General features: G+C 39.0%; 1 protein-coding gene across 3 annotated transcripts in view; it reads left to right on the top strand.

Annotated features, from left to right (window-relative positions):
- The first annotated feature begins 37 nt into the window (after positions 1-37).
- NME7 (NME/NM23 family member 7) overlaps positions 38-26,938 on the top strand; it is a 248,043-nt gene continuing 221,142 nt past the window's right edge. Inside the window, exons 1-2 of one of the 3 annotated variants that reach the window (XM_025285985.2) lie at positions 98-166; positions 303-408. In XM_025285985.2, coding sequence (XP_025141770.1) covers positions 352-408 — 57 coding nt within the window. In that variant the 5' untranslated portion in view covers positions 98-166; positions 303-351. The other 2 variants (XM_025285986.2, XM_025285988.2) reach the window with 2 other exon arrangements.

Below are 26,938 nucleotides of genomic sequence, written 5' to 3' on the forward strand. Positions count from 1 at the left end.
AGGTGCGTTTACTCTTAGCCAATAGAGACGAAGGGGCGGGCCACTGGCGGCCCGGCTGGAGTCCGGCAGTAGGCGGGGCTTTGTTGCCGGAGTAACCCGGCATTGGTGTTGGTTCCTTCCTGTTGAAAAGATACCTGTTTCCTTGTGCTAAGATCCTGAGGCTATGGTGAGTGCTAGGCGAGGCCAGAAGAAAGGCTCCGGGGTCAGGTATACGTCGCGTCCCAAGTCCTGGGGCGTCTGGGCCCTGAAAGGAGTTCGCGTCCCTTCTCTCATTACCGCGTTTTCTTTTTCTCCCTTTCCAGGCGCCGTCCCTGCAGTTTTCTTGTTTTTCCTGTTTTTTTTTGTAGCACCATGAACCCCACTTTTGTACTGCTAAGCCTTGAGAGTAATGTGACAGAAAGTTTAGGGGTAAGACACTGAGTCTAACAGTTTGAGGTGAGACACTGTTTCTAACAGACGTGTAAAATGTTTTTATTTTTAATCATTTTTTTCCTCCAAGCTCTCAGCTTCACCTTAACGCGCTTCATTTAACACTATGTTGTGATGTGTATGTTACTTTCTCATTGGCGTGTGTGTGTGTGTGTGTGTGTGTCTGTACGCGCTCAGTCGTGTCTGACTCTTCAGTGACCTCAAGGACTGTAGCCTGCCAGGCTCCTCTGTCCATGGGATTTCCCTGGAATGTCCCAGGCAAGAATACTGGGTTGCTATTTCCTTTTCTAGGGGATCTTCCCCACCCAGGGATCGAATCCATGTCTCTCGAGTCTCCTGCATTGGCAGGCAGGTTCTTCTAACAGTAGCGCAACCTGGGAAGCCCTACTTTCTCATTACTGATCTGAATATCCTTATATTCTAAAGTCTTTGCTTTCTTGAATGGTCAACCACTGTCGCATACCCTGTCTAAGGGCCATTTAGTAATAACTGTATTTTGCATTAGTTCTCTTCTAGCCAGTTGATTACCTTCTAGTTCTGTGCTTTTTAACAAGAATGCCCCTCAAGATCACTTGGAGATCATTTATAGAAAATTCACTTGCTAGAGCTTCATCCCTAGAAATTCTGAATAAATAGGAATAGGGCTCCATATTTGAATTTTTAAAAGCCTATAGATGATTTTAATTCAGTCACACGTTTGAAAATACCAGGGTTCTAGTGTATTCACTTAATCGCTAAATATTTTAAACATTTACAAATAAGGAACTGGAGGATAGAAGGAAATCCGTTGTCAGATGAATTTAGTTATGAACTTAACATCAGAGACTCTCCCACTACCCCTTCTTTCTCCACTACTACTCAGCAACCCATTTTATTACCCCAGTCTGTCTCTGCCCCCTCCTTCCAATCCCTTTCCAAACCTTCACTTTTAAAAACTCTGTCCCCTTTCCCTCCATTGCAACCAGATGACAGAGTCTAACGGTCAATTTCTTTAACCCCAAGTCTCCAACCTATATATTGATATTTCTTTTTACCCATCATTGAGTCTTTTGTTTCTAGTTTATAGAAACAGGTGTTGAAGGATAATGCTTTCATTTTTGCTCTAAATCTTATTCCCTCCCACTCCTTACAGGACTTTTTGCTTCGGGTTATCATTCTCCTTTCCTGTACTTTCAGCCTCTTCCTCTCCATTTCCTTCTCCTCAGTGTCTGAGTCATACATCTCAAGAAAATGAAATAAAACAAAAGCCCATTTCCCATCTTGTGTTTATCTATTCTCCCCACCTATCAGTGAGCTGCTGGAAAGCATAGTGCTTCCTTTTTTAGCAGATTCTGCTTGTTCACTTGCATCCTCAAAACTCGGTTGTCTGAATTCCTCTCTAACAGCTTCGTGAAGTTATTCAGTCACTAAGTCATGTCTGACTCTGCAACCCCATGGACTGCAGCACGCCAGGCTTCCTTGTCCTTCAGTGTCTCCCTCAGTTTACTCAAACTTATGCTTATTGAGTCAGTGATGCCATCCGACCATCTCATCCTCTGTCAACCACTTCTGCTGCCCTTAATCTTTCCCAGCATGAGGGTCTTTTCCAGTGAGTTGGCTCTTTGCATCAAGTGGCCAAAGTATTGGAGCTTCAGCTAAGCATCAGTCCTTCCAATGAATATTCAGAACTGATTTCCTTTAGGATTGATTGGTCTGATCTCCTTGCAGTCCAAGGGATTCTCATGAGTCTTCTCCAGCACCACAGTTCAAAAGCATCAATTCTTCGACATTCAGCCTTCTTTATGGTTCAACTCTCACATTTATACATGACTACTGGAAAAACTATGGCTTTGACAATATGAACCTTTGTTAGCAAAATGATGCCTCTGCTTCTTAATGTGTTGTTTAGGTTTGTTATAGCTTTTCTTAAAAGGAGCAAGCATGTTTTAATTCTGTGGCTGTCGTCCCCTCTGTAGTGATTTTGGAGTCCAAGAAAATAAAATCTGCCACTTTTTCCATTTTTTCCCCGTCTATTTGCCATGAAGTGATGGGACTGGATGCCACAAGCTTAGTTTTTGAATGTTGAATTTTACACCAATTTTTTCACTCTCCTCTTTCACCTTCATCAGGAGGCTCTTTAGTTCCTCTTTGCTTTCTGCCACTAGGGTGGTATCATCTGCATATCTGAGCTTGTTGATATCATGAAGTTGTTCTTGCTTAAATTTTGAATGGCCTTTTAAGTGCTAAATCCACTTATTTCTCCTCAAAATTTATTTTATTTAGCTTTTCTGTGACAGCTGAAGTATGTGCTCAAACACTCAGTTGTGTCCAGCTCTTTGTGACCCCGTGGGCTCAGTAGCCCACCAGACTACTCTGTCCATGGGATTTCCCAGGCAAGAATACTGGAGTGGGTTGCCATTTCCTTTTCCAGGGAATATTCCTGACCCAGGAATTGAACCCACGTCTCCTGAATGCAGTTGAATTCTTTATCATTGAGCCACCAGGGAAGCCTGTACAGTATCATAAGGAGATGAAAAGTGACATTTGCAAAGTACTGTTTTTTGGTGCCTGCCATTAAGATTTTCCAACAACCCTAAGAGCAGTGAACTCCTCCCTGCACTCTCTGTGCTGGCTGGAGGTGTGTGTGGTGGCTGTTTCAGATTGGGTGGTCAGTGAAGGCTCCTCTGAGGAAGTGACTTTTGTCTTGAAGTCTGAATATTAAGGTGCAGTGATCTGAGGGAAGATTCTAGACTGTACCAACAACAAGATCAAAAGAGCTTTGAGCTCTGACCTTAAGGTTTAATGTGAACAAAGAATAGAAATTAGATTGTGAAGCGGTGTCGGCGGAGTTCGGTAGAGAATAGCATGAGATTCCAGTAGAGAGGTAGGCAAAGGGTAAACCACAAGAACGAGTTTTAGCAGTGTTTTGCAAACCAGAGTTGTAACCCATTATTGGGTCATGAAATTAATTCGTGGTGTGTAGCCAACATTAAAAAAGAAGACACCTGAAGTAGACTTTAAGTGTATTTATTGCATGTAAGGGTCGCTTTCATAAACCTTTTTAAAAAATTCTATGCATGTTGTGTGTACTGGATTATGATGTAGAATATATTTCTTACTGTACATCATGATCCACAAAGTTCAAGATATAATATACTTTGAGCAATACACACTGTAAATGGCAAGATAGTTGAAATCTCAAGGGATGCAGATTTTTCTTTCCTCCTTTGAACTAGTGACAATCTTATTGTGTGGCAGGAAAAACTCTGAATTTAGTGAAAGCGTAAAATTGACTAAAGTAGAAGTTTCAAGTTTCTGCATCCAAATCTCTCTCTTACGTCAGTTGCTATCAATCCTTTATGAGAAAGAGTAGGCCTTTAGAAAAAGAAACAGATGTCCTTTCTCTGTTCAGTCTGGCCACAGGCATCTGTACTCTATCAAAGCTGATGGTCGCTATAAGCAGCTGAAGATGGAGCTTGTTTCCTGGTGTGGCTTCCTGGTCATTGCAGTTAAATTATCTGCATCTGGTTTGTTACTGTTGTAGCTTCTAGTAACAGAACTGGGTTCAGGTTTCAGATTTTAGAACCACTTTTATCTCATGAAGCAGATATAGGCAACTGTAGTTAAGGTTGTCTCCCATACATGCTGTTTAAGATAAGATAAAGAATATAGTAGAGTCATCAATTTATTTACTTTTTTGTATGCAGAGAAGGCAGTGGCACCCCACTCCAGTACTTTTGCCTAGAAAATCCCATGGACGGAGGAGCCTGGTAGGCTGCAGTCCATGGGGTCTCTAGAGTCCAACATGACTGAGCGACTTCACTTTCACTTTTCACTTTCATACATTGGAGAAGGAAACGGCAACCCACTCCAGTGTTCTTGCCTGGAGAATCCCAGGGACCGGGAAGCCTGGTGGGCTTCCGTCTATGGGGTCGCACAGAGTCGGACACGACTGAAGCGACTTAGCAGCAGCAGCAGCATACAGAGAATACTGTACTGTACTGTAAGTCACTTCAGTCGTGTCCGACTCTGTGCGACCCCATAGACGGCAGCCCACCAGGCTCCCCCGTCTTTGGGATTCTCCAGGCAAGAACACTGGAGTGGGTTGCCGTTTCCTTCTCCAATGCATGAAAGTGAAAAGTGAAAGTGAAGTCGCTCAGTCGCGTCTGACTCTTAGCGACCCCATGGACTGCAGCCTACCAGGCTCCTCCGTCCATGGGATTTTCCAGGCAACAGTACTGGAGTGGGGTGCCATTGCCTTCTCCGGATACAGAAAATAGAGAAGATAATTCCAAATAGTACCCATTTGTACTCTACAAGCAGTGTGCCATGGGCTTCCATGGTGGCTCAGATGGTAAAGAATCTGCATGCAATGCAGCAGACCCAGGTTTGATCTCTGAGTTGGGAAGATCCCCTGGAGAAAGGAATAGCTAGCCACTCCAGTATTCTTGCCTGGAGAATATCATGGACAGAGGAGCCTGGAGGGCTACAGTCCATGGGGTTGCAAAAGAGTCAGGCATGACTGAGCAACTAACACACACACAGCAGTGTGCCAGTGTGTCTGTTTCTCTTAACCTCTAACTTGATACAGTACAAAGGCATGCTTTGTGGTGTTACTGTTCAATTTTGTGGATATTTAAAATTTTTCCTTTTATATATTAAATTGCATCTTCCTCAATTACTGTTAGAGATTCATTTTCCTAAGGAAATAGTAAAAGGTCAGGGTAAAGGGAGGGGATGGGAGATGGCAGGTATAGTTCTTGAAGCCAGTTTCATAGCTCTTATGTACTTTTGGGGCTTCCCTGGTGGCTCAGTGGTAAAGAATCCCCCTGCAGTGCAGAAGACATGGAGACAGGAGTTCCATCCCTGGGTCAGGAAGATCCCCTGGAGTAGGAAATGGCAACACATTCCAGCATTCTTGCCTGGGAAATCCCATGGACAGAGGGGCCTGGTGGGTTACAGTCCACGTGGTTGCAAAAGAGTCAGACACAACTTTGGAACTAAACAACAACAAACTTTTGGGAAAGAGACAGCTAAGCATGAATGATATGTATTTAGCAAATATTAGATCTTGAGATCCATACATTTCTAACTTAAATGGATTAGCTGGGAACAGTTACTTTTATTACTGGTAGTCTTGAAATTTTACTATGCAATGATTTGATTGTGAAACTATATGTAGGAGGCCTTTTCAGGTCTAATCTTTTTCTTGCGACTGCTGCTGCTGCTGCTGCTGCTAAGTCGCTTCAGTTGTGTCTGACTCTGTGCGACCCCACGGACGGCAGCCCACCAGACTCCCCCGTCCCTGAGATTCTCCAGGCAAGAACACTGGGAGTGGGTTGCCATTTCCTTCTCTGGTTTCTTGCTACAGAGGCTCAGAAATAGGGCTTTGGAAAAATGGGAAATCCCTCCATCTAGTGGCAAGTATGGGTCTATCATTTTTAGTAAACCATCTTGCTCTTTAAGTAGTTTCTTTAGTGTTACTGCGTGTACCCAAATCTCTGAAAGGTGAATATTTGTACATCTTAGATATTTGAATATTTTTCATAATTAAATAATTAAAAATTTAATCTCCAAAGGGAGAATGGATCCTATAGTAACATGCTCAATTTTCCTCAGTACATGCTTGAGAGGCCACTTCAGTTGTGTCCGATTCTTTGCGATGCTATAGACCATAGCCCGCCAGGGCTATGGGATTCTTCAGGCAAGAGTACTGGAGTGGGTTGCCATTGTCTTCTCCAGGGGATTTTCCCAACTCAGAAACTGAACCGGGGTATCACGTCTCCTGCACTGGGAGATGGGCTCCTTTACCACTAGTGTCACCTGGGAAGCCCTCTTTTTCTCAGAATTTCCTTTAAAAATCTAGTACCACTCCAGTGTTCTTGCCTGGAGAATCCCAGGGACAGAGGAGCCTGGTGGGCTGCCGTCTATGGGGTCACACAGAGTCGGACACGACTGCAGTGACTTAGCAGCAGCAGCAATGACCTTGAGAATTGATCTTGTCTTTCGCTATACACATAGGTCAGGCATGCATCATCAAAACATTTTTAGAACCAAAATTGAACTACTAAGTAGTTATATAGAAGTGGAACAGAGCCTCTTGAACTCAGCCTTCTGCCCTACTGTTGGGTTCCTGCTCCCTGCTGTAAATGTGAGATACAAAGATGAATTAGACCAGATCTCTCTCTTAAGGAGCTCACTGTCTTGGAGGAAGAAGGAAGGCAGGGAAGAGAGAAACATGATATATGGTAACATTGTAATATTAAGAAGAATTCAATTTTCTCATTTGTAATATGAACATGATAATAATACTAGCTCCCTCATAGGGATACTGTTATGATTAAAAGAGATAAAGTGCTTAGCTTAATGCTGTATCCATTGTAAGCTTCCAATACATGTTAGTTGTTTTTATTACTTTTGTTATTGACAGGTGTTGAGATAGAGACCTACTGAGCTTAGGAAGAGAGGAGAGACCAATCAGTATGTAGGAGTGTCAATTAGAAACAAGATTATTTACCTTTACATCTCATGGGAGAAGCTTTCCTCGTCTACCCGACCTAGAGGAGCACCTCCAGTTACTCTGGTTCCCCTCCTCTTCTTCACCTTTTTTCACCTTGGTGGTTTAGTCACTAAGTCATGTCTGAATCTTGTGATCCCATGGACTATAGACTGTCAGGCTCTTCTGTCCATGGGATTTCCCGAGCAAGAATACTGGAGTGGGTTGCCATTTCCTTCTCTATGGGCTCTTCCTGATCAAAGGATTGAACCTGGGTCTCCTGCATTGCAGGTCGATTCTTTATCTGCTCCTGATAAAGCATTGCACAGCTGCAATTTTAATAATGATAGTGCCTGATGTTTATATAATGTTTTCCATTGTTTAAGGCATTTAAAAGTCTAAACTAATTCAGTGTCCTTTAGAAATAGAAATTGTGTGTGAGGAGGAAGATCAAAATCTGTAGAGAGCAGAGAAGTACAGACATTTAAAGAAGAAGAATAATGCTCTGCAAAGATAGTAGAAAAGAAGAAAAGTTAACTTTCCACTGAATTTCCCTTCGAGTCCCTTTGGTAGATTGAAGGCAAAAGGAGAAAGAGACAGCAGAGGATGAGATGGTTAGATAGTATCACCGACTCAATGGACATGGATTTGAACAAACTCAAAACAGTGAAGTGAAAGTCACCAAGTCATGTTAGACTCTTTGCGACCCCATGGAATTCTTCAGGCCAGAATACTGGAGCGGATAGCTGTTCTCTTCTCCAGGGGATCTTCCCAATCCAGGGATCGAACCCAGGTCTCCCACACTGCAGGCAGATTCTTTATCAGCTGAGCCATAAGGTAGGCTGTCTTATTCTAAGAGAGAACTCTAGATTCATTAACTCATTCAACAATGACTTTTAAGTTCCTATTATTTGCCAGATAGTGTTCTAGGCACCCTGGATGTAGCAATGTCTGGCAAAGTCGTGCCCTCATAGAGCTAAAATTTGGGGATGGGGAGTCACACAATTTAAAAAAAAAAACATGTAATGTTAATTATTGATAAGTGCTCTGAAAAATTAGATTATGGGAAAAGGAGTGGAGAAAGTAGTATTCTTTCTACTGGTATTTAGTGGGTGGTCAGGGAAGCTTATCTCGCTTGCTAACATTTGAGCAGAGAGCTGAATGCAGTGATGCTTAGAGAACCCTGGTAATCCTAGCAGTGGAGCAGAAGAGACAGAGGGAATACCAAGGGTAAAGATTCTGAGGTGGGAGCCTGCAAGGATGAGCAAGAAGGCCAGTAAGATTGGAGCAGAGATGGCGAAGGAGGAAAGAGCAGAAATGTTGAGAGGTAGCCTGAGGCCAGATCATATAAGCTCTATGTGGTATGAAATCATAAACCCTTAGAGCTGAAAGAGACTTTTGTTTCTGAAACTGAGGTTGAGGCCTTTTGGTGGATTGTGAACTCTAAACTGAATAGTGATTCGCTTTTACAAAAGTGTGACATATCAGTACATTGCACATTCTGAGGATAAGAATTGTTTGATAGAACTTCTCTTCAGTTGTGTGTGTGTGTGTGTGTGTGTGTGTGTGTGTGTGTATGTATTGGTTTTGGTGGAAATTATAGTCATTATTGTAAGTTTTGGTGAAAACAAAGTAAAATGCTTGTGAACCACTGATCTAGTCTTACATCCAAATTTTGTAGATGGGGAACTTCAAGTTAGGAAGTACTCAGAGGTGCACATGATTTCTTGCTCAGCAAGCTCTTGCTGCCACACTGTGCTCCTGTCTAGATGTTGTATGCACGTCCGGATGTAGATGTGACTGACTCCATGCTGCTTTAGTTCTAATTTCTGTTTTTTTAAATATTTATTTATTTTTCTCTACTCGGGGTCTTCATGGCTGCTTTCTCTAGGTGCAGCACGTGGGGATTACTCACTAGTTGTGGGGCACAACCTTTTCACTTGGTGGCCTCACTTGTGGAGCACAGGCTCTAGGCTTGGAGGCTCAGTAGTTGTGGTGCATGGGCTTAGTTACCCTCAGGGCGTGTGAATCTTTCCAGACCAAGGATTGAACCCATGTCCCCTGCGTTGGCAGGCAGATTCTTAACACTGGACCACCAAGAAATTCCTCTAATGTATTAAATAAGGGAAGGAATTACAAGCTTTATTTAGTTAATACCATATCAGTAAGTATTAGGATAGCAACTCCAGTTCTGTTTTATGATCCTTTTTTACACTGTTTGACTTATATCCCTTTGCATTCTTCATTTTCCTAAATATCCTTTTTATTTCCCTAGGAAAAAAAGCTATCCAAAGTGAAGAGATAGAGAGGGAGAGAAAGAAATCCAGGACCCAGAGAGAGGGAGAGGGACAGGCATCTACAATCCAGGAGAGAAAAGAGAGAAATTTCCAAGGCCATGAGAGAGAGAGAGAGAGAGAAGTAGCCACATCTCTGACTTGCCTGCTCTTCCTGCCGTTTCCATGGTCCCCATTGCTCCTTCCTGAAGGCCTGGTCTGCTGGGAAGACAGTGCTGGTGGAGAAGGGGCTCCGTCCACTTTCAAAGACATGTATTGGGAATTTACCTCTGTAATCTGCCTTCTGGCTCTCAGAGGATCAGTAATGTGCTGAGGAGAGTGAGGTCCTGGAGAGCAAGATTTATTTACTATGCTCCTTGACATTCCTAGGCCTGGTCCATGAAGGTCCTCAGTAATGCTGTGCTTGAAAGACCTTCCTAATGAATACACTGATCTGTCATGAGACTGTTCCTATCTGTTACAACTAAATTGTCACTTCTACAAACAATAAATCTGTAATATGAAAGGGAAGGAGGATTAGGCTCAAAAGAGACTTAATTTTGGAGAACTGCAAAGGTAGATTAATAAAGTTTGATGATATTAATCCAAAGGTTTAAAAAAAAATTCTTTTACAAACACATATACACACACATACCAGATTAATCCCTTCCTTTTTTTCATGTCATGAGAAAGATGTTCTTGAAATTGTTTAACAGGATTTAAAATAATTATTGTTTTGAATTGTTTAAAACCCCGTATGTCACATAATGGGATTTTAAACAATTCCAAACAATAATTTTTAAAATTCCCTGGAACAGGAAATGGCAACCCACTTCAGTATTCTTGCCTGGGAAATTCCATGGACAGAAAAGCCTGGCAGGCTACAATCCATGGGATTTCAAAGAGTCAGATATGACTGAACACACGTGAATGTAATGTATTAGATGTTAGAAGGCAAATGAAGAGAATTCAGTGGATGTTTTTCTTCTTTCATAAGAGTTGTTGTTTGAACATGATCATTTCTTCAGTGACTAAAAAAAATATGCTTTAAATCTACTTGGGACTAGTTGGGGAAAGTATCAAAAAAGAGCTCAGATTAGGTCCTTTTATGGAAGGAATTAGAAATGAAATTGTTGACCTGGCATGTATTGTCTTTTCATTAAAATATTTCTTAAAGCCCTGATGACTGAAAACTAAGTTAACTTATTAACTTATAAATCAGAATGGGAAACCTTTTCTTAGTAACTAGTATCAATCATTTATTTTAGGCCTACTATAAATTAAGTTCTTTTCACGGAGGGAAACAGTCTCAGTGTTAAAAGACACCCATGGTTATACTGCTGTTGAGTGGCTGGGCCCTGATTTGAACCTGTTTAGCCTGGAAACCTGAACTCTTTTTGGTCTGCTGCAACTGGGGTCACGGTGTTTAAATTTTTTAGGAATAAATTTCTTCCTCTTTTTTTTCATAACTATAGATTGAAGTGAAGACTCTTCCTTTTTGAAAACTCAATTTCTAGAGCATGTGCATGATACAAATTTTCTTCAAAAAGTCATAATTCATATTTTGATAGTTATGGCCTCTGCAAAATGACCATGATTTAATATAGAATTACAGGGCTCTGACTGAGGGGGGTTTGTCAAATGGCTGTGTGGTCTGGATATGTTGAAATCCACATTGAACATTAGGTGGCGCTCCTTCATCACTGGATACATTTTTTGGGGGAAATGATAGTTTTATGGATATTATTAGTTGCTCATTAATTTTAATTTTATTGATATGGTATACGAATACCATTCATCTGGAAAGAACACAGTATCATGGATTATTTCTCATGAAGACACACACTTTTCCTTTTCATAAATTAGGAAACTGAAACCTAGATGATGAAAAGAAGGGCTTTCTTGGGGATTAAAATAGAAAGTGGCTTCTTTGAAGAATCTGTTACTCCACCAAAATATCCTTTGTCTTGTTTAAAAGAAGCCCCAAACAGTAAACTACTAAATTTAAATTAAAATAATGCAGCAGTCACGTGAAATAATGTAGGCAAAAACTTTTCCAAACAGTAGGGAGGATTATCCTAATATGTATCTCTTCAGATAGACTCTCTGATGATCAGTACGTCTAACACTTGCTGATAGAGTCAAAACTTTTGCCACTTTTATAGGAGTACATTTTTGCTTAATAGCCCTTTGAATCTGCATCACTTGAACGTGCATGTAGTATTTTCTCCAATGATTGCTACTCCGAAATACTCAGACTCATTCCTTTCCACATGAGGATAAAGCTAACAGAATCAGTAGCCAACTGTAGTTAATGCTCAATAGTAATAATTACGATGTTTGCAAAGCTACATGTATGTTTAGCATCTATAGCATTCGGTATTTGAAACAGGAAACATGGAACCAATTTGGTTTGTGAAGAGCAACACTTCTCTGTCTCTGTAGCCAGGGCCATTGCAGTCTTCTGTGCATGGTGCACTCTACAACTATGAGTGAATTGCAGATACGTTTATTTTTCTAATAGATGAGAGAAAATGTTCCAAGGAAAGCACAACTTTTTCTGATTTGTGTAAAAGCACCAGGTCTGCTAAGGAACAGGCTTGGCATTCAGTGCCATTGGCATTTTCCCTAGAGGAGAAAAGAGTAGAAGATAGAAGAGGGAGCACAGGAGAGAGAAGGTGATATAAAAATAACATTCTAGGATGTGTCTAAATTGCTCAAAGGGTCACAGTGGTTTTAGGGCCTCCACAATAGTAGCAGGATGCCCTCCTACCTTATCTGCCCCTCTCCCACCACCTTCAGGTCATACTGACTTTTCTACCCCATGAATTCACTAAGCCTCATCTTTCCATTGAGGCTTTATACTTTTTGTCTTTCTGGAATGTTTCTCCCCCAGACTTCTGCATGAATGGGTTACTTCTTATCCTGGTTTTACTTCAAATGACATCTCATAGAGGGCTTTGCTTTATATTCTAGTTGAAGATTCCTTAGTGCTGTGTCTCGAATCATTAACACATTTCCTTATGCATTGTCTTGTCTTTATAACACTTACTGTTGCAGGAACCACGCCATTTTAAAAACATGCTACAAGGAGAGACAGAAAGTTGGTGAGCAAGCTCCATGTCAGCAGGTCCTTGTCAGTTTTGAATATCCCTATTGTCTGTCGCAGTGCCTGGCAAAGAGAAGAAACTGAATATTTGTTGAATGAATGGAGGAATAAATAAATTCAGCTTTTCAGGCGTGAATAATTTTTATTTGATAATGGCCAGTGGATAAGTTCTGTTTTTTAAATTTGTTCTTTCAATGAATATTTAATAACACCTAAGTATATGCCATGCATATACTTAGTCCCTTGGACTACATCTGTGACAAAACAAACAACAATTCCTGCCCTAAGAGGTCTTAAATTCTATTGAGGGAGATGTATAATAAATAATCAACATATTAAGTCTAATATGCATAATATTTGAAGGTATTAAATGCTATAGGGAAAAAATGGTCAGGGTGATGAACACTGGGAATGCTCGTAGTGATGGTGAATGCAATTGACAGGGAAGTGGCCAGGGTCAGTCTACCAGAGAAGATGATAGCTGCACAAAGACTGGAGAGCGAGAAATGATACGCCAAGCAGACGCTGGAGAGAAAGTACTCCGGGAAGTAGGGCAGCCAATAGAGAGGCTCTTAGGTAGGGAATGCCATGTGTTCAAGTAATAGTGTGGCCCTGACACCGTAAGCAAGAGTGATAGTTGTGGGAGATGAAATCAGATAGGTAACTGGAGGCCAGGTTTGCAGGTCATTGAAAGTGGGTTGATTTTATTCTGATAGAAATAGGAAGTGTTTGAGTCTGCAGGTTTTAAGAGGAGGGGTGAGGTGGTTCAACTTATATTTTTACAGGATCTCTTTGACTGCTTTTTAGAGAATAGAAAAATAGAATGTGGTGAAGGGCAGTGGTCAAGAATGGAAGTAGAGAGACCATTTATTAGGTGTAATCTAAGTGAGAGTATGATGGCTTGGAGCAGAGTGATTGCAATGGAGGTAGTGGAGTGATTCAGTGTATATCCTTTGTCGTTAGAGCTAACAGGATTTCCTGATGATTCTAAAGTTTCAGAGAAAGAGTGAGTCAGGGATGGAGTTAAAAGATTACCCTTGGGTTATTGCCTAAGCAGGGGTAAGGACTGAGTTGCTATTAATAGAGACATGGAAGACTGATGAGGAGAAAGTTTGGTGAGGGGCTGGAACAGGGGTTTAATTTGGAGCCCACTCAATTAGAGATACTTATTTAATATCTAAGGTAAGAGGCAGTTGCTTACATGACCCTGAAATTTGGAAGAGGTCTACCCTGAGAGCTGTCTGTATATGGATGTATTTTAAAGCCATGAGACCAAACAATATCATTAGGAGAGTGAATATAGATAGAAACAAGATATTCAAAGACCAAGACTCAAGGTACTTGAACATTAAGAAAGCAAGGGGAAATGCAAATGCTGGAAAAGAAGTTACAAGTTAGTAACTTAAGTTTCTACCTTAAGAAATAAGAAAACAAACAAAAATAAGAGCAAACTCAACCTAAGACAGGAAAGAGGATGGAAATGAAGTTTAGAGTGGAAATCAATAAAATAGGAAACTGAGGAACAACAGAGAAAATAAATGAAACCAAAAATTGTTTCTTTGAAATGATTAACACATAATACTTTGGTTAGACTGACTAATAAAAGAAGACCAAAGGTATTGATATAAATTTCCAAAATTAGGAATGAAAGAGAAGGTATCTCTACTGACCCTCCATAAATTAAAGGAATTGTAGTGAAATACTATGAACAACTTTATGCCATCAAATTAGACAACTTGGATGAACCGAGTGAAGTTCTTGAAAGATAGAATTGCTAAAATAGACTCAAGAAGATGGAGAACATCTGAATAGACCTATACCAGGCAAAGCAATTGAATTAGTGTTAAAAAAAAAAACTTTCTACAAAGAAAAATTCAGGCCGAGATGATTTCTCTGGTGAATTATATCAAACATTTAAAGAATAATTAATACCCACCTTTCAGGAAAATAGAAGAGGAAGTACTTCCCAACTCATCCAGTGACGCCACTGTTACCCTTATACCGAAGCCAGAGGAAGACATTATGAGAAAAGAAAACTGCCAGTAGTCCTTGTGAACGTATATGTGCAGATCCTCAGCAAAATATTAGTAAACTGAATCCAGCAACATATGGAAGGGATTATACAAACTAACCCAGTGGGATTTATGCCAAGAATGCCAGGTTGATATTGTATCTGAAAATTTAGATTAATTAGTATAATTTACCTTATTAATAAAAGACAAAATCCACATGATCATCAGAAGACATGAAAACACTTTTACAAAATCCAGTACCATCCATAGCAAAAATTGTCAACAAATTAAGAGGAGAAGGAAACTCCTTCAGCCTGACTCAGGAGATTCACAGAAAACCTATAGCTAACAACATACTTAATGGTGAAAATGTTGATGCTTTTTTCCTAAGATAGGTAATGAGAGAGTGATGTCTGCTTTCACCAGTTTTATATGGTGTTATAAAAGAAGTTTTAGTCATTTGCAGTCAGGCGAGAGAAAAAGAGATAAAGAGGCATCCAGATTGGATAGGAAGAATTAAAACCGCCTTTATTCATAGATGATATAACCATATATGTAGAAAATCCTGAGTCAACCACCCACCTACCCCAATACCAAAACACTTTTGTAACTAATATGTTCAGTAAGGTTGCAGAATATGAGAGCAATATACAAGATCAATATACAAAAATCAACTATTTGTATTACAATGGGTCATCTAAAGAGGAAATTAAGAAATAAGTTCCATTTCCCATAGCATCAAACGAATAAATACTTAGACTTTTTTTTTTAACAGCAGTACAGGATGTACACTGAATACTACAAAACATTGCTGAGTAAAATTGTAAGATTTAAGATCTAAATGAGTGGTGACATTCCATGTTCATGGATTGGAAGAATCTATAATTTTACTGGCAATTTTCTATAAAGTAAATAGGTTAAAGAAAACAAACCTGAAAGTAAATAGATTCAGTATAGTCCCTATCAAAATTCTAGCAGACATTTTTGTAGAAATGGACAAGCTGATCCTAAGTTGATAATGGAAGTGTGAAGAACTCAGAACAGTCAACACAGTTTTAAATGACTACAGCTTTAGACTTCCTGGTTTCAAACCTTAAAGATACAGTAATCAGGACAGTGTAGTGCTGGTGTAAGGCTAGACACAGAGATCAGTAGAACAGGATTGAGAATCCAGAAACAAACCTTTTAAGGTAAGTTGACTTTCAACAAGAATGCCAATGCAATTAAATGAAGAAAGAATTCACACAAATACTCACAAATGGTACTGGGACAATTGGATATCCATATTAAAAAAGATACATTTAGACTCGAAATGAAAAGCAATCAAAGTGAATTATAGACCTAAACGAAGAGCTAAAACTATAAAGCTCTTAGAAGAAAATACAGGGATAAATATATGTGACCTTGGGTTAGGCAAAACCTTCTTCGATATGACAACAAAAGCATAAGTAACCAAAGGTCCCCTCCCCCACCCGCAGTAAAGTTATCTGGAATTGGCAGTGTGAAGCAAGAAGGACCTCTATCCCAACGTATCGTTCTAGGTCCTACCGCACAAGATATTCTGTATTCAATTGGGATAACTGAAAAGTTTACTGAAGAGAATAATTATAGAGGTATGGGCAGAATTAAGGGGAAATGGTTCAGTATAAGAAGGAGGGGCTATTAGCTGCAGGGAGCCAGTACTACCTATAGGGCTGTCCCCAGGGCAAAAGGAGAGAGCTACCAGGGAAGAGCTGTCATGGGAGGATGGACTGACAGGAACTGTGGCCTTTAGTAGAGGGGAGCAACTGACCAATGCCATCTGGAAGAGGGAGAAAGTTAGGGTATAAAAATCTTCACTTTTCTTCCTTTGATCTTTAGTCAGTGCCTCCCACTGGCCAGACTCATGTGAAAGTCCAGAGACAAGAGAGTCCTTTGGTGAAGCTCATGCTAGTTGGCTGGCCCAACTCAGCACAGGTTAAAAAAGAGCAGAGTGAAGGTCTGGAGGGACACATGGAGACTGGTTAGCACATTCACTTCCAGGCCCAGTGGTGCAGTGGCTGTGGGATAAAGGCATGATAAGATTAGGCCTGCTATACTTGTTATGACCTTAGCAACAGCTCTTTGGATCCAAAAACGTACAGATACCATTTATATTCTAATTTTCTGTGTTATGAAATGATTTCTAGCCGAAGAATGGAATAAATTTTCTAATTGACTATTAGGTGAATAGTGTGTAATTGCTTTAATATTCTCTTGCCATTATAGTTAGACCTAATATTTCTTTTTTGGTTCAAATCCATTTGCCTTTTTGAGTACTGTGATTCAGATAATTATTGACAAGAGATCCTTTATGGATAACTCTTATCCTGGAGTCCCTTAATCTTTCATCAAGTATGTTTTTTAAGGTGCCAGTTAGGAAAACCATACTTATTTGAAAAAGTAAGAAAAAAATGTCTTCTTTTGGAATTTTTCTGGAAATAGGAATAAATAGACATGCAGACAAATGGGTGTTGGGTTTTGTTTTTAATCTTGAAGGGTGAACTTTTGCCATTTATCAAGATCTTGTCCTGAACACATTTATTTACTCCCTTCAATCTTTATTTTGGTAGTATATGTCTGACTTTTTTTTTAAGGGTCCCAAAACTAGCAAAAGCACTCTGGAGTCTCAAAAGCAATAAATGGTGCAGTTTCTATCCTTCAGAAGCTCAGAATTTTGTTATGGAGAGATTATGTGTTGTACAAACCTGCCAGATGACAGCCCAGTGTTCTACTGTGGAAGCATCAATTTGCCTATCAGGAAACAAAGGTTTTGTTAAACTCGGCTACTTTGCAAGTCACAAAACTCTTGCCAAGTCACTTAATTTATATATGTTCCCTTGATCTCTGGAAGTTGGTGAAAATCAAGTTCCAAGTATATAGAAATATCAGTTGGCTAGGGTTGATCTGGAAAGACTTTACAATAATTGTGTATTCTTTCAGCCTTGCTTTTCAGAGAAGGTTTTCCCTGGTAGGTAGTATGTGCCGTTGTTTTTTTTTTTTTCATGGCCACATGTGGAGTTAAGTTTTTAAGGTACTGATCTGCAAAAGTCTAAGAGGATGAATTTTGAAGGATCTTTAGGGCCCAAGCTGAAAAAGTTCTTTCTTCCCTAAAACTGGATATATACTTTTAAAAATGATTCTTGTTTGATCAGTTTCCTGATTTACACTTCAGTTCAGTTGCTATTGTGTCCAACTCTTTGCAACCCCCATGGACTGCAGCATGCCAGGCTTCCTTGTCTATCACAAACTCTCAGAGCTTGCTCAAACTCATGTCCATTGAGTTGGTGATGCCATCCAACCATCTCATCCTCTGTCGTCCCCTTCTCTTCCTGCCCTCAATCTTTCCCAGCATCAGGGTCTTTTCAAATGAGTCAGTTCTTTGCATCAGGTGGCAAAGTATTGGACTTCAGCATCAGTCCTTCCAGTGAATATTCAGGACTGATTTCCTTTAGGATGAACTGGTTGGATCTCCTTGCAGTCCAAGGGACTCTGAAGAGTCGTCTCCAGCACCACAGTTGGAAAGCATTAATTCTTTGGTGCTCAGCTTTCTTTATGGTCCAACTCTCATCCCTACATGACAACTGGAAAAACTATAGCTTTGACTAGACAGACCTTTATTGGCAAAGTAATGTCTCTGCTTTTTAATATGCTGTCTAGGTTGGTGATAGCTTTTCTTCCAAGGAGCAAGTGTCTTTTACTTTCATGGCTGTAGTCACCATCTGCGGTGATTCTGGAGCCCCCTGAAATAAAGTCTGTCACTGTTTCCATTGTTTCTCCATCTATTTGCCATGAAGTGATGGGACCAGATGCCATGATCTTAGTTTTCTGAATGTTGAGTTTTAAACCATTTTTTTCACTCTTCTCTTTCACTTTCATCAAGGAGCTTTTTAGGTCTTCTTCACTTCTCTCATAAGGATGGTGTCATCTGAGTATCTGAGGTTATTGATATTTCTCCTAGCAATCTTGATACCATATTATACTTCATCCAGACCAGCATTTTGCATGATGTACTCTGCATATAAATTAAATAAGCAGGGTGACAATATATAGCCTTGATGATTTGCACTTATACTATGGAAATGGCTCTTTCCTGGCATTTTTTATTCTTTAATAAAATTAAGCAAGTATTAAGTGTATTTCTAAGCACCATAGTTGGGGAAACACATGAGATTGTGTTCTATCTTCTTGCAGCATTGACTATTTTTTTCTGTTAAAGAAAATAATGCATTCTACTCCTGAGATATTTTCTCAAATGACTTTTTTAAAAAGGAAAACTAAATCTTGGAAATATGTAGAATCCTCATGTTGAACATTCTCTTTTTCATAAAGGGAGAAGATAATTGGCCTTAAACTGACATTTTTAAAAGATGATTACAGCATTTTTACTTAATTCTTAAAGAATTTTCATGGAATAGGAAAATAAATTTAATAGTTCGCCAAACTTTTCCTCCTAATGTTACTTGCTTGTCTGACTTTATTCATGAGAACTACTAAGCTAGACTTAGCAAATCAGATTCTCTACATGAAGACCCTTTTCACTTGAACTAACCTTCTGTTTGCCTTTCATGGTGGATTTATCATGAAGCAATAGCCCTCTGAGAACAATCTGGACAGGTTTGACAGTAGTTTTGGCCACATTAAAGTTAAGGTTAGTATTTGACACAACTCTGTAAAAGAATGCTTGATCCTTGAAAGAATCCCTGGAGGAAAACTGGTAAAGATTTAGTACAAAACAAGGTATTGCCTAAAGTCTAGTCCATGGTAATGGGAAAATATAAACCTTTTGGTTGCTGACTTTCATTTCTACTGTACTTATCACCGTGGCATCTAAGTAGAGCCATAGGAATTGCTATGTTTATGTGCCTACTAGTCAGGTAATAAATATTTAAAGATCCACTATGTTCTCAGAATGTTCGAGACCAAGAGAAGTTCTTTGGAACCACTTTTCACGAATCCTCACTGAAAGCAGCTGGCTTGATGTGGCAGGTTCTCATGTACTGTTGATTTCTATTTTGATGTCATTCAGGGTGGATGGAGGTACATGGAGACTTAGATTAAACTTTAGAAGCCTGTTGAATGGTAAACTTTACCATTTATATAGTTTACTTCAGGATGCCTTTGAGATCACATAGAAGCAGATATTTGGGTTAAAATAGATGGTGACCAGTTACTGAATCTTAAGTATGCAACTTCTGAAAAATCAGATTTCTGGTTTAAGACTATTGTTCATGTTGAATTCTACAAATCCATTTCAGTTTGATTTAAGCAGGGGAGCACTTTTGTATAAACAAAAGTTTTGTTGCCGTGTTTTCTGAAATACAGCATTGTAGAATGCAATATACATCTTTCAGTGAAATGTTAGAATTACAAGTCTGATGAGTATGGCCTGATTTTTATTGTTGTTGTGTTGTTTTTTAATATGTGATTTGTTTCAATAGGCAATGAAAATGAAAGAGTTTGGCTTTGGGTATTGGAGACCGGGAGTTGGTGATGGACAGGGAGGCCTGGCGTGCTGCAATTCATGGGGTCGCAAAGAGTCGGACACGACTGAGCGACTGATCTGATCTTATCTGATTGGAGACCTAGCAAACAGAGTAGTATGTGTAGGCTGCGTGATCCTGTTTCCCTCAGACCCCCTTTCTACCACTCTGGGTAGCGTGGTTAGAAGCATGGGATCTGGAATCAACCTGCCTGGGTTCACATGTTTCTAAGCCGGGTCCCCTTGAGAGTGTTTTTTAACCTATCCGAATCAGTTTTATCTTCTGTAAAGTACAGATAATAATCCCTCTCTCTCCTAACATTGTTCAGGTAAAAATGTTTACTTAGCACATAACAAGTACCTAATAGAAAGTGCTAGCTTTTGACCTTCACTATTATTGTTCTTGGAGTATTAACTTAGGATGATTTGTTTATATATTTGGGTTTTACATCACTGACTTCCTTACTGACCTCCTTAAAATCAGGGATTGTTTCTTAGAAATCACTGAATGTACCACCAGAGTTTGGCACAAGAGAAGCAGTTAATAAATACTTTTAAAATAAATGAATGTGTAAATAGAGAATCTGAGCATCTGTGGTCTGTTTTTTTTTTTTTTTTCCCTTCCTTTTTTTTTTTCCCACAATAGTAAAAAATGTTTATCAGTTTTCACAATCAATAGCCAGACAAAAAATAAAAACTACTGTGACAAAATACACACAACATAAAATTTATCATCTAAACTATTTTTAAGTGTACAATTCAGTGGTGTATTTTAAATGCACTCATAATGTTGTGCAACCAACCATCCATCTCCATAATTCTTGTCATCCTGTAACACTGAAACTCTGTAACCTATAAACAATGACTCCTATTTCCCTCTCCCCGGGGCCTTGGCAACCTCCATTCTGCCTTCTGTCTCTATAGTTTTGACTACCCTAAGTACCTCACGTAAATGAAATCATGCAGTATTTATCTTTTCGTGACTGGTTTATTTTACTTAGTATAATGTCCTCAAGTTTCATCCATGTTGTGGCAGGTGTCAGAATTTCCTTCCTTTTTAAAGCCAAATAATATTCCCTTGTATGTATATATCACATTTTGTTTATTCATTCACCCATTAATGGACACTGGATTTCCATATTTTAGCTATTGTGAATAATGCTGCTGTGAACATGGGTGTGTGTGTATGTGTGTGTACATATATATCTTCAAGACCCTACTTTTAATTCTTCTGGGCATTTAAGTGGTCTCTTTTTAAAGAAAAAAGAAGATAAAACTTTTGATACTGAATTCTTGTAGGAAACAAAGGTAGACAGGAAAGAGTGTGTGTATGTGTATATATATAACACACATATATGTACATATATATAAACTATTTTGATTTCCCATTCCTACTAGAAAAAAACAGATTGTCTCTCCCTCATAAATGAGTGCTTAGTTATAATTTATACACCACTGTGTTAATACATTACATATGTTGTAAAACAGTAATAGAAACCTTCATAGATTAAGTGGAGAAGGCGATGGCACCCCACTCCAGTACTCTTGCCTGGAAAATCCCATGGATGGAGGAGCCTGGTAGGCTGCAGTCCATGGGGTCGCAGAGTCGGACACGACTGAGTGACTTCACTTTCACTTCTTACTTTCATGCATTGGAGAAGGAAATGGCAACCCACTCCAGTGTTCTTGCCTGGAGAATCCCAGGGACAGGGGAGCCTGGTGGGCTGCCATCTATGGGATCGCACAGAGTCGGACACGACTGAAGCGACTTAGCAGCAGCAGCAGTATAGATTAAGATTTTTAAAAAATAGGAAAAGCAATGTTGAGTTTTTTTTTTTTTTAATTTCTATCCAGGATCTTAGAGAATATTTGGCCTAGAATATTGTCAAACTTGGATTTAAGTTCTGCTTCTGGCACGTAAATGTGGTTATTTAACTACTCTGTGTCCCAGTTTCCTATTCTGGAAGGTGGGTACAATCATAATCTTCTAGAATCATTAAGGATAAAATGCAATAATATATATAAATCACTGTGTTACATAATACGTAATAAAGGCTCAGTAAATGTTAACAGCTACAATAATAATACTAATAATAAATTAGAGTCATGTTATTGCTTTGTTGATGATGATAAAAATGATTTTTTGGAAGATATGTTTCCTTTGGGAATTTTTCATGAAATTGCCAGCTATTATCTATTCTAATACATTTTTTATGGAGGAGAAGATTTTAAAGCATCAGTTCTGTACTTCTGGGCTTTTCTGGTAGCTCAGCTGGTAAAAAATCTGCCTAATCTTGTAGCTCCAAATTATTAATTACTATAACAATTATAGAAGTTCTGTCATTTCAAAAATCTATTGGCCTAAATGTAATCTTATTATGTTTACCTTTGAAAAGATCCCTGGATTCTCCCATTCACTTTGGAAACTTTGAAAAAGCTTTGATCCATCTCTGTTTTTTATTCCCATATCTCTTCCCTTTCTGTCATGAATTTATTACTACTTACTTAAAATTATCTCTTATATTCATCACTTCCTCTTCATTCTTACTGTTACCACTTTTAGGCCTGAATTAAGACATTTGATTGGTCTCCTAATCAGTCTCTCTGATTTAGACTGTTTGTGCTCTTATCCATCCATCTGTACATCCAATTATTATATTGGAAAACATTTATTGAGCACCTTCTTTTGCCAGATACTTTTTTAGGTACTGGCAATAAGGCTCCTCCTCAACAGAGCATATCCCTATTCAGATGACTCTTATTTTAATTTTAGCCTCATGATCTTATGTCTCTATTCAGAATGTCCACTATCTCAATGATCCACTACTTTCATTTGGTTTTTAAAATGTAAACATCATTTGTTGAATCTTCTGTGTCCTTGTACAAGCTCCATCCTCCCAGGCCACCAATAACACCCAAGCTTATTCCCAGCTCAGCTCTCTGTGGCTTTGTCATGATGATCATATAAACTGCTCTTCTTCAGATGCCTGTAATTTTGGCTTATCATAGCACTTGGCTTATCTCTGAATTATTTGTGTAGTTTTCTAGCTTTTTTTTTTTTTTTCATGCATACTGGTTTTTATTTGCCCATTTAAGATGATTGCAAAGCACCTGATTATGAGGATTGTTATTTTGACCTCTGTATATCCCCGCTTCTCCCACCTAGAACTTAGGACTGAGTCTAGAAGGGTGCTTATTCTCTCTATCAATTCAGTCTGTACAGAGCCTGCTAAAGATCATCTGTGTGAAAGGAACCTACACTGTCAACGTATTTTATCAGCCTTTTGTTTTATTATTAAAAACAGAAAATCTGATGTTGAACTTCTTAATAGTAATCAGACATGAGGAATTAAGTACAGTATCTGGTGGTATGTGTTTTCTTCTCCTCTCCCAATCACTGGTGTTTTTAAATCCTTGAGTGTGTTTACCTCAGCCTCGTAGGTGTTTAGAAATTATTAGTTTGTTTATATAGTGACTAATTAAACATGTTTATTTGAGTGCAAAATATATATATATGATTTGGCTGATGTACTTTTAAAAACTTGTAAATATATTAGTGACAAGCAATTAGTAGATATGCAGGGTAAAGTTTATTAAAAGTAGAAGTAAAGTAGTAAGATATAGAAATACATACAACAATTTTTTTTGTAATCTTAACAGCAACAGATGGGCGTATAAAAAAACCTGCCCGGGTTGTATTGTGCTAGGTATTTTATAAACAGTTTTCAGTAGGAACTGGTTCTTATATGAGTCCAGGATTGAAGTACTGACCAATTATTGACTGAATGCCAACTTGTAAAAGGCCCTAGGATATGTACTTTGGGGATATAAAGATGAATGATACCCTTCCTTTGTCCTCAGAGATTTACATTATAGTAGATAGATAAACTGTATGTAGACAACTGTAAATGTGCTTCAAAGGGTCAGATAAAACGCAAGGGGATTTCAGAGTATTGAAAAATGTCTTTCATTTGGGAGGCTCATGGAGATTTTTGCCAAGCAGGTGGAATTTGAATTGTGTTTTGAAAAGAATATATGTGAAGGTTTTGAAGGAACTGAGAGTGTTCAAAAGCTTAGGAGAAGTACCATAAAAAATAAGATACATGGTGCCTCCCATTGATCCAGATCTGCAGAGAATTTAAGGGTGTATTTCAGCATTTAGAAACTGAATTAGTTCACCTTTAGAATTTAAAGTGTGATCCTTTTTTGGTCCCAGAAAAACTAAATGGGCCAGTTATTTGCTTACAATTTTAGAGTCTGCCTGTGTTTATCTATATTCATTATCCAGAAGGAGCCAGCCACTTCTTCCTGGGATGTGATGATGGGTAAGAACTAGTTTCCTGATTCTTCCCCAACTCAGATAGCAGTTTGTGCTAGGCTGTTGATCCATCCTTGCATAGGTGGTTGCAAGGTTCCTTAAAAGGAAGAGGAAATTACAACTCTGTAGTTCATTGGTAACTACAGAGTGTAGTTAATTAGAAGGCTTACCGTTTTCCTGAGTGGGTGGGCTTTTATTTTGGCAAATCTTTGTGAGACAGATCTTATTCTCTCTTTTTTAAAAAAAAACAGATTTCACTCAATAAAGGGAGGATTCAATTAAAGATAGTTTAGTTTGTGCCAAAATTAAATGCTCTGAAATTTGGAAGAGTAGAAAAGAGGATGAAGGTAAAAGGACTAGAGTAAAGCAAAAGGGGTAGACAGTTTCACATTTCTTAGATCTGAAACATTTCCTATATTAAGTGGTTCAGTTCAGTTGCTCAGTTGTGTCTGACTCTTTTCGATCCTGTGGACTGCAGCACGTCAGGCCTCCCTGTCCATCACCAACTCCCAGAATTTACTCACACTCATGACCATTGAGTCAGTGATGCCATACAACCCTCTCATCCTATGTCGTCCCCTTCTCTTACTGCCTTCAATCTCTCCTAGCATCAGGGTCTTTTCCAATGAGTCAGCTCTTTGCATCAAGTGGCCAAAGTATTGGAGTTTCAGCTTCAACATCAGTCCTTCCAATGAACACTCAAGACTGATCTCCTTTAGGATGGACTGGTTGAATCTCCTTGCAGTCCTAGGGACTCTCAAGAGTCTTCTCCAACACCACAGTTCAAAGGCATCATCAATTCTTCAGCACTCAGCTTTCTTTATAGTCCAACTCCCACATCCATACATGACTACTGGAAAAACCATAGCTTTGACTAGACGGACCTTTGTTGGCAAAGTAATGTCTCTGCTTTTGAATATGCTGTCTAGGTTGGTCGTAGCTTTTCTTCCAAGGAGTAAGCGTCTTTTAATTTCATGGCTGTAATTAACATCTGTGGTGATTTTGGAGCCCCCCAAAATAAAGTCTGTCACTGTTTCCATTGTTTCCCTATCTATTTGCCATGAAGTGATGGAGCTAGGTGCCATGATCTTAGTTTTCTGAATGTTGAGTTTTAAGCCAACTTTTTTACTTTCCTCTTTCACTTTCATCAAGAGGCTCTTTAATTCTTCTTCACTTTCTGCCATAAGGGTGGTGTCATCTGCATATCTGAGGTTATTGATATTTCTCCCAGCAATCTTGATTCCAGCTTGTGCTTCATCCAGCCTAGTGTTTCTCATTATGTACTCTGCATATAAATTAAATAAGCAGGGTGACAATATACAACCTTGACATACTCCTTTCCAGATTTGGAACCAGTCTGTTTTTCCATGTCCGGTTCTAAATGTTGCTTCTTGTCCTGCATACAGATTTCTCAGGAGGCAGGTCAGGTGGTCTGGTATTCCCATCTCTTTAAGAATTTTCCATAGTTTGTTGTGATCCACACAGTCAAAGGCTTTGGCATAGTCAATAAAGCAAAATAGATATTTTTCTGGAATTCTCTTGTCTTTTCAATGATCCAGTGGATGTTGGCAATTTGATCTCTGGTTCCTCTGCCTTTTCTAAATGCAGCTTGAACATCTGGAAATTCACAGTTCACATACTGTTGAAGCCTGACTGGTAGAATTTTGAGCATTACTTTGCTAGTGTGTAAGATGAGTGCAATTGCGCAGTAGTTTGAACATTCTTTGGCATTGCCTTTCTTTGGGATTGGAATGAAAACTGACCTTTTCCAGTCCTGTGACCACTGCTGAGTTTTCCAAATTTGCTGGCATATTGAATGTAGCACTTTCACAGCATCATCTTTTAGGATTTAAAATAGCTCAACTGGAATTCCATCACCTCCATTAGCTTTGTTCATAGTGATGCTTCCTAAGACCCACTTGACTTCACATCCAGGATGTCTGGCTCTAGGTGAGTGATCACACCATCGTGATTATCTTGGTTGTGAAGATCTTTTTTGTACAGTTCTTCTGTGTATTCTTGTCACCTCTTAATACCTTCTGCTTCTGTTAGTAATAAAACAAAATACAACAGAGGGTGCTTACTGCTGTCCAGTTAAGAAGAGAACTAGTAGTTTAAAACTTTAGCCAAAATTTCCTAGTTCCCTACAGTTGACTAAAGTATTTTTTAAAATAGTAATGAGAATGCTTTGTTAAACTTGTATTGATTAATAGACCATGGCTGTATTGTGAGATGCCATGGGAAATGAGGGAAGTGCAAAAGTTCACTCTCAATTCTTGGGCAAGTGGGAAAATGTAATGAGAACTATGGTAACAAAACTTGCAGCAATTTGATACATTAAAAAAAAAATTGCCAAGTACTTCATTGTTTGCTGGAAGAGATAAAACTTCTAAGTGGCATTGAGTTATGATCCATAGGTTCAAATAATTTGTACAATAAATATTTAAATAATGCACATTTTAAATTTGGTGTTTAACCTTTAAGGGGATTCCCTGGCAGCTCAGATGCAATTCAGGACACCCAAGTTGGATACCTGGGTCGGGAAAATCCCCTGGAGAAGGAAGTGGCAGCCTACTCCAATATTCTTCCCTGGAAAATCCCATGAACAGAGGAGCCTGGTGGGCTACAGTCCATAGGTTCACAGAGAGTCGGACATGAGTGAATGACTTTCTTTCTTTTCTTTTGCTATTAAACTAGTTCTGCAGAAGTGATAATTCTTGTTAGCTAGAATGTAATTATTTAGACCTAGTGAAGTGTTATATGGCTCTTTCACTGGACTCTGTTTCAGATAATTTATTTCAGAAACATTGATTCTTTTTTGC

The sequence above is a fragment of the Bubalus bubalis genome, chromosome 5 (genome assembly GCF_019923935.1).
Source record: "Bubalus bubalis isolate 160015118507 breed Murrah chromosome 5, NDDB_SH_1, whole genome shotgun sequence".
Lineage (NCBI taxonomy): Eukaryota > Metazoa > Chordata > Mammalia > Artiodactyla > Bovidae > Bubalus > Bubalus bubalis.